The sequence below is a fragment of the Microtus ochrogaster genome, linkage group LG8, assembly GCF_000317375.1.
Source record: "Microtus ochrogaster isolate Prairie Vole_2 linkage group LG8, MicOch1.0, whole genome shotgun sequence".
NCBI classification, from domain to species: domain Eukaryota; kingdom Metazoa; phylum Chordata; class Mammalia; order Rodentia; family Cricetidae; genus Microtus; species Microtus ochrogaster.
Genome location: NC_022033.1, coordinates 15,491,583 through 15,499,834, shown reverse-complemented (window position 1 = coordinate 15,499,834; position 8,252 = coordinate 15,491,583). Strand labels below are relative to the sequence as shown.

The 8,252-nt window shown below is 50.0% G+C and overlaps 1 protein-coding gene across 1 annotated transcript in view; it reads left to right on the top strand.

Moving 5' to 3' along the window:
* Nucleotides 1–1,210: 1,210 nt before the first annotated feature.
* Sgk2 (SGK2, serine/threonine kinase 2) overlaps nucleotides 1,211–8,252 on the top strand; it is a 17,236-nt gene continuing 10,194 nt past the window's right edge. Inside the window, exons 1-8 of the mRNA XM_026787179.1 lie at nucleotides 1,211–1,354; nucleotides 1,897–1,946; nucleotides 2,476–2,533; nucleotides 2,685–2,768; nucleotides 4,682–4,813; nucleotides 6,292–6,404; nucleotides 6,662–6,698; nucleotides 7,618–7,704. Of these exons, the coding sequence (XP_026642980.1) occupies nucleotides 1,319–1,354; nucleotides 1,897–1,946; nucleotides 2,476–2,533; nucleotides 2,685–2,768; nucleotides 4,682–4,813; nucleotides 6,292–6,404; nucleotides 6,662–6,698; nucleotides 7,618–7,704 (597 nt within the window). The 5' untranslated portion in view covers nucleotides 1,211–1,318. The remainder of the gene's footprint in view (nucleotides 1,355–1,896; nucleotides 1,947–2,475; nucleotides 2,534–2,684; nucleotides 2,769–4,681; nucleotides 4,814–6,291; nucleotides 6,405–6,661; nucleotides 6,699–7,617; nucleotides 7,705–8,252) is intronic.

Below are 8,252 nucleotides of genomic sequence, written 5' to 3'. Positions count from 1 at the left end.
TCCCGGAGGCCTCCGCCCAGCCTGCATAGGTATGTGGGATCCGGGCATCCAGAACCAGGCACAGGACCCATGGGAGGGATGGTGGTGTCTCAGGCTGGCTGTAGGAACATAGCCTGGCATGCATCAGAGAGGCCAGGATACACCTCCCTCCACTAGAATTCTATAGCCTGCTCTGCAGGAGTTTGGCAGCGGGAGGCCTCTAGATCAGTCTAGCTGGGAACTCTCATTCATGCTACTTTTTCAGCTGGGTGGCCTCTGACCTGGTAGAAGTTCCTGGCCACAGGTGAGTGGGTGTCAGTATCCCACCCAGCCACAGAGTGGTGCCTCCTGAAAAGAAGATGATCTAAGAGATGCCAAGCTATTTAGCCCAGGTCCTACAGCAACCAAAACCAGGGTCTTTAAATGAATAATTTGCACCAGGCCCTGTGAGAGGTACAGAGCCAATGAGGCTCCAAGCCCCTGAACCAAATCCTAGACAGTTGGCTTCTCCTATTGTGCTGAGCTGGCTGCATAGACCAGCTACCCACTCCTTCTATCATTTGAACTCACAGACACTGGCTCCTTGGGGGATTTCATGGTTCTGATCCAAAGTCCCAGTGTAGTCACTGTCACTGAACCCTGAGGAGAGTATCCAGGCAAGATTGTAATCAACACAGAGCTTATCCTGGGACTTTCCACAAGAATTCACAGTTGCCAACATTGTGAGTCTGGAGAGCCCAGGCTACCCACAAACAGTAAGAGTCAAGGAAGTCCTGTTCTAAATCATGTGTGGGAACACACTTCAGTGTTCTCACTGTTTGGGAGGTTAAGGCAGTTCCAGGCCAACCTAGGATATGCAGCAAGCTCAAGACCAGCATGGGCCACAGAGCAAGGCCCTGTTTGAAAAATTAGAGTAACAAAAATACATAAAGCGTTTTTCAAGGTCTCTGCGCCTCCCTGAGAAGTAAAAGGAAATGTTTAGCTTTAAGCCTACGAGGCTCCTGCCTCCTCCGGCCACCTTGGGGTTCTGGAGTTTCCATCATTTACAAGAATCTTCCCATCCTGGGTGTCTCGGGCCTTTGCAAAGATGCTGCCAGGCAGGGACCACTCTAGCTGTCCTTCTCCATCCCTCCTGAACTGTTTGGTGAGAAAGACTGGGTCTGGCCTTTTGTCTGTCATTTGTCTCATCCACGCATGGACTTCTGGTCTTTAGGGTGAGAGCTGCTAAGGCTGTCTCAGAAGTTGAAGGTGGGAAAGAGGGCAGCCCAGCCTGGGGGCCAAGATCTGTCGCTCTTGGTCTTCCCAGTACCTCCAGAGCCTGCCTCATCACAGCTACAGAATGGCCTCCAGCCCAGCTGGACTTCCTAGCCCACAGGTGAGTGGTTCGCAGTCTTCCAACACCCAGCCCCCTGCACCAGAGACTCACTTCCTCCTAAGGCTGAGGAAATCTGTAGGGATCCCAGCCAGCCCTGTGGGCCTTCAACCAGAATTTGTATCTGCCAGGTTACTGTGAACTCACAGAGTTGGCCATTTGCAAAGAACATTGAAGAGAGATCTGGCAGGGAGCTATCAGAAGTATATTTGGTTAGGAAAAACAAAAGACGACACTGGCTGTGAAAATATATAGGTTCAAATCCCACGTTGGCCACATGTAAGGCCCTGGACAACTCCTCTCTGGTGTCAGTTTTCTTTTCTTAATTGCCATGATGGTCTTTAGAAGCTAGTGTGACATGAGTGCTTAGATGGAGGAAGGGTGGCTACGGAGGAGTGGGTGGGTACAGAGAGGAAAACCAATAAAGGAAAGGAGGGAGATGGGAAGGCGAGCTAGTTAGTGATGTTGGCAGAATCAGAGCCTAGGCCAAAGGAAGAGGAGGAAGCTTGCTGATCTTCATTGCCTCTTTCTTGAAATGTCTTCAGCCCTCTAGGGCCAATGGGAACATCAACCTGGGACCATCCGCTAACCCCAAGTGAGTTCTGTTTTCTAAGACAAAATTCCTACCCAGCTGTCCCATGGCTGGTTCTCTTTGCTCTAGAAATAAAATCCAGGGTCCATGGTGTACACAAAGCCTTTGCCCGCTGGATCAGAATCCTTCTAAGCCTGTGCCTGCTCAGCTTCATCTCTCATTAACTTCCCAGCTTTGGCCCAGGCCGAGCCCTCTCTACCTGGAATGACCCCAAACATCTTCTCTGTCAGCAGCTCTCCGCCTTCTCCTGGCTGGGAGTCGGGGTGGGCAGGGATGAAGGAGACTGCCTTCTGTACCATGTACCTGATTGTTCCTCCTGGTAATAACTGGTCTGTGAGCCGGGAGTGGGTGTAGGGGGAGGTGTGTGAGGTTCCGTCTTCTGAGCTCCTTTGGGCTGTAAGACATAATATTCTTCAGGAGGGGGGCCAGGAGGCTCCTGCAAGGCCACCTGCACTTTTCAGCTCTGAAATGAACCAGAGACCGAGCTTTCTGAGCTTCCAAATGCTGATCCTTGTTCTTCTCTGGTCCACAGTGCCCGACCCACAGATTTTGACTTCCTCAAAGTCATTGGCAAAGGGAACTATGGGAAGGTAAGCAAGGAGAGCTTTCTGGAGTCATCTGCCTATGGTCTCTATTAGCATATGCAAAAAGAAGTCTGGTGTTCAACATACATGCAGAATGGATTGGAGCTGCTAGGGGAACCCATCATCCCTGATGTCTTATATCTGTACTTTTCTTCAGGTCCTACTGGCCAAGCGCAAGTCTGACGGAGCCTTCTACGCAGTGAAGGTGCTACAGAAGAAGTCCATATTGAAGAGCAAAGAGGTACCAGAACTCGGGAAGGCTCACTTCCCCTCCTGCTTCTTCATCCCCAGCCTAGCATGGCTTCCCAAGAGGTCCAGTGGGGGCAGCTCAGAAAGTCCAGCTGGAACACTGGATTCTAACCTTTTTAGAGGAAGGCAAGCCAAGCCATCTCCCTAGGAGCTTTCTGGAGGATGAGAAGGTCTCTACCTTCCGGTTCACAGGTTCACAGATGGACCAGCTCTCTGCTCCCTCTAGGAGCACACCATGGGCTCATAGCGCAGCCTCTTAAAAGGCCCCTTCAGCCTGGCCAGCTTGTGTTGGTGGAGTTTTCCTGTCCGACCCACAGGCAGCCACTTCTCAAATAACTGATTTGGAGACTTAATATAAATTATAAATGCTCAGCCATTAGCTCAGGCTTGTTACTAACTAGCTCTTACAACTTAACATATTTCTATTAATCTATGTGCTGTCCTGAGGCTCATGGCTTTTACCTCTATCCCATTTTGTGTCTCCAACTCATTCTCTGGCTGGCTGGCACCTCTTCTGACTCTGCCCTTCCTCATTCCATCATTCTCAGTTTGGCTTTCCTACCTAACTTCATCCTGTTCAGCTATTGGTAACTCAGCTTGTTTATTAAACCAATCATAGTGGCGTATATTCACACAGTGTACAGAAGGATTATTACACAGCAAGTTTGGATCTCTAGATGCCTCAGCAACTTGAATCCCTTCAATACTGTTAGAAGGACAGAGAGGATAAAATATCAAGTCAAACTACTCAGTGATCCATGCCAACAAGGAGGGGAGGTCTTGAACTGACCCTGACAGTAAACAGCATTCTGATAGTTTGAAAAGAAGTTGGAGAGATGGCTAAAATGACATAGTGCTCTCTGTGTAAGTATGAGGACCTAAGTTTGATCCTGTGGAACTCACATAAAAAAGCTAAGCATAGCAGCATGCATCTCTAATCTCAGTGCTATAGAGATGGAGAGGAAGGATCTCTCCAGCTTGCTAGCTGGATGGACTACCCCAATCAATAAGCTATAGATCCAGTGAGAGACCCTGCTTATCAAAGAATAGGGTGGAGAGCGTGGTGGAGGGAGACACCCATCATCAACTTCTTGTACACACACACACACACACACACACACACACACACACACGCACGCGCGCGCGCGCGCGCGTGCACACATGCACGGGGGGTGTGGGCTGTCCAGGTGGATAAAATAGCAGGATCAAATGTTGTAGAATATTAAGGTGTGTTGCATTTGTTTATGCTGTGAAATATTTGTTTAATGATGCAAAGAAGTATAGCATTCTTTTATGTTGCTTTCGTTTAACTCTGTGTAGCTGTGTTACTTTGCCTCTCTAAAACAACTGATTGGTCTAATAAAGAGCCAAATGGCCAATGGTGAGGCAGGAGAAAGGATAGGTAGGGCTGGCAGACATAGAGAATAAATAGAAGGAGAAAAAAGAGAGAAAAAATGATCAAGGAATAAGAGAGGAAGGAGGGAGACTTCAGGGGCCAACTACTCAGCAACACTGTCAGACACGGAGTAAGAAGGAAAGAAAAGGTATACAGAAATAGAAAAAGGTAAAAGTCCAGAGGCAAAAGATAGATGGGGATAATTTAAGTTAAGAAAAGCTAGAGAGTTTCCCTGGGACTCAGTCATCCTGTCATAGTGAATGCTTTGCCTGTCCCCTGGGGCAGGGGTTTCAGAGGTTCCACTAGTATGAGTGGCTGGGGTGAGGCTCAGGTACTAGACAAGGAGCCTAGGCCTGGCTTGGGGGCAATAGAGAGCCAATGTGGGTATTTGAGCTGGGGCAGGAAAAAGCCTTGGGCAGGACACATCTATAAGCAAGGTCACCTGACTACGCTGGAATGAAAGGGGCTGTCCTCGACTGTGACGCGGACCCGTCCGTGTGTCTCCACAGCAGAACCACATCATGGCAGAGCGCAATGTGCTGCTGAAGAATGTGCGCCACCCCTTCCTCGTGGGCCTACGCTACTCCTTCCAGACCCCTGAGAAGCTCTACTTCGTGCTTGACTACGTCAACGGAGGAGAGGTGAGTGGACCTCAGGAGGGGAGCTGTTCTCCTGTGTGTCCACTGCGTACCCCACTCCAGAGTGATCTCACTGAACCCCTACAACAGAGCCACTTGGTAGACTCAGTAAGGCGCTCCTCAAGACAACCCAGTCTACACCAGGTCCCTTTTACTCCTGATATTGTAGGAGTGTTTCCTATGCAAGGTGGCTCATACTTACTTTCAGAGACCCCAGGAAAGGTCTCTACCAAGAGGAAATGTGTGGTCACTGTTCCCAGTGTTTCCATTTCCCACACCCAGGCCACAGGCCCAGGCCCATCACTATCATCTTTTTTATTTCCATGTATATGTATTATATACGCCTATTTTTATGTGAGGGGCAAACGTGTAGGTGCATGTGTGTTTGCACACGGAGGCCAGAGGCTGATGATGTCAAGAGTTATCTTCGGCTTTCCTTCCGTCTTTTTCATCAAATCAGAGTCTCTCAACCAAACCCAGAGCTTGACAGTGTAACTAGTCTTGCTAGCCAGCTTGCTCTCATGATCCCGTCTCTACCTTCCGAGGCTGGAATTACAGGTGGGCAGCCATGCTCTTCTGGCATTTATATTGGTCTCTGGGGACCTGGACTCGGGTCTTTATCCTTGCACTTTAACCACCGAGCTATTTCTCTGGCCTGATGTCACTGTCCTAAGTAAAGACCTGAGCCACCTGCTAACCCCAAAGCAGCACAGGGACAAAGTAGGCACCATCTTGGACTTTGCTTTGTCTTACTAAACAAAGGGGTAAAATTTAATAGGGGCTCTCCTCAATTGCACCAGATTTGGCCTATAACCAAATATTTTTCAGCATGAGTCCAACAGGGGAGGTTTTATCCTGCACATCCCTAAATGATGACTTTGCAAACAACAAAGCAGACAAAACAGAAAGATCTAGAGCTGAGCTCAGTATGGCATCCTAATGCTTGGGCTGGAGGAAAAGCACATTTTTGTTGGGCGTGGTGCCTCACACCCATAATCCCAACACTTGGGGTACAGAGGTAGGAGGATTAAGTTCAAGGTCAATCTGGGTTCGTAGAATATACCCCTTCCTACTCCCTCCCCAGCTCTCCCCCCACGAAGTATGTCTTGAACTACCTGGTTTCAAATTCCAGCTCTGCCAACTCTGAGATGTGGGACCTTAGACAGATCATTTAGCTCCTCCTCCTTAGACATGAAACTGGCATCACAGCTGAGATCTTGAAGGTGGTAATGAGGATTAAACAGGAGTTATAAAAGAGCCTGGCTTGCAGCCTGGAAGACAGTGGCTGCTTAATTATGCTGACCAAAGGCAGGGAAAGCACAAGTGCCCTGAGGGGTGGGGTCAGCATGCAGCCTCTCCTGTCAAGTACACCGCAGCTAAGCCTAGGTGACTGGCCTGCATGGAGTCGAGGGTCTTGAAGGCCCCTGTCTTGTGATCTAGGACCTGGAATCCAGAAGCCATCTCACTGTCCTCTCTCCTAGCTCTTTTTCCACCTGCAGCGGGAACGCAGGTTCCTGGAGCCCCGGGCCCGGTTCTACGCTGCAGAGGTGGCCAGCGCCATTGGCTACCTACACTCCCTCAACATCATTTACAGGTGAGGCCTGCTCTTGGCTCGTGCTCTGTCTCAGGACCTTTGGCTCCACCAGGCAGGGGTTGTGTGAGCCATGAGGCCCCAGTGAACTGGGTCCTTTGACTGAGGAGGGCTCTTATTTTGGATTGACGTGTCCTCCTTTCAAGAGTCAAATATCCAGCTTTACTTATTCATCTGTGGGAGCTTCTGGGAGTTTCTCCTGCTAGGACCCTAGTCCCCAATTCACTCAATAAATGGCTGTTTTCTCTTATTTTCTGCAGAGACTTGAAGCCAGAAAACATTCTCTTGGACTGCCAGGTGTGTGGTGTGGTGTGATGTGTGTGCCCACATGCAGCTCAAATCTGTGCCCCTCAGCCATGGTCTGTGTACATTGGTAATTATGCATTACACATGTATGCATATGGTAACATACATTCATGTATGTGTGCATGTGTACATATGTGCTCATGCACGTATCTGTGTATACAAACGTGCACAGGAGACATGCACAGGTACAGATGTCAGTGCAGATATAGTTATATAGGCCTGTGGCAGTGGTGGTATGGGGAGCAGAGGGGTGGGAGGTGCCGCTCTGTAGACCTTCCATGTTTCCTGATTCCCTGGAGACAGACCCCGAGATGGAGAGTGGTACAACTCTAAGGGGGATGAAAACAGGGTGGGGCAGAGGGAGAGGTGTCACTGCACCGTGGTTGCAAGAGAGGCCTCAGGACATCTCACAGGATGGATGCCCTCAGGACAGATGGCTCTTACCATGCTTGGTGATGTGTTGACTGAGATTTGGGCCTTCACAGCCCCTCTTGCTCAGTTGCTGGTTGTGGACTGCCCTCTAGAGGGCAGCACAGCTTTGGACAGTGGTACAGGCCCAGCAGTGAGGATTGCCTGCAGCAGTTCCTAAAGTCTGATAGCCTGTCTATCTTCTCCATCCTCGTGCCCAGTTGACATTGGTGGGCTTGATTTCTCAGTCCTCAGCCCTCTATCAAGGGGATTGCTACCCAGAAAGAACACCCTGGAGTTGCCACTGTTGTTAGCATGGCCCCGAGTCATGATGTCATGGTCTCAGCCTGTGCCCTGAGATCTCCTGGCATCCAGGCCAGGAACTCTGAGTCTTCAGAAAGCATGCAGCCTGTGTCTCCTCGCCATACCGCACAGCCGTTTCTCTAAGGTGTGGCATTTGACCTTTGACCACTAACGCCTTCCTGTTGTCTCTCTCCCACAGGGACACGTGGTCCTGACAGATTTTGGCCTCTGCAAGGAATGTGTGGAGCCCGAGGAGACCACATCCACTTTCTGTGGCACTCCCGAGGTACGTGGAGGACCTATGGAGAAGACAGGCCATAAGTGGCTGACGCCACAGCCCCTAAATAAAGCCACCAGGCTACAGCAGCGAGGCCTCACTCCATCCTCTCAAGCTCTTCCCTGAGTCAGCCCTAAGCTGAGCCCTCATCTCCTCATAAGTGTCAGGGAACCAGCATTTGGAACGGTGGGCACCCAGCTACCTCTAGTGAATTCTACAGCTGTCCAGCGGGCATGGGCAAGCCACCGCTAAATGTGGGCTTGCAGGCCTGTAATCCCAAGCACTTGGGGATGGGGACAGGAAGATCAGGAGTTTGAAGCCAGGTTCAATTATACAATGGGTCCCAGGCCAGCTGGGACTTCATGAGACCAAAAACAAATAGATGGAGGTTGAACTCAGAGCCTCAGGCGTTCTAGGCAACTACATTAAAAAGTAAAAAGATGGGCTGGAGAGAGAGATATCAGTGCTTGAGAGCACTGGCTGCTCTTCCTGAGAGCCTGGGTTTGGTTCCCAATTTACACACCTCAGCTCACAACTGTCTAGAACTCCAGTTCCAA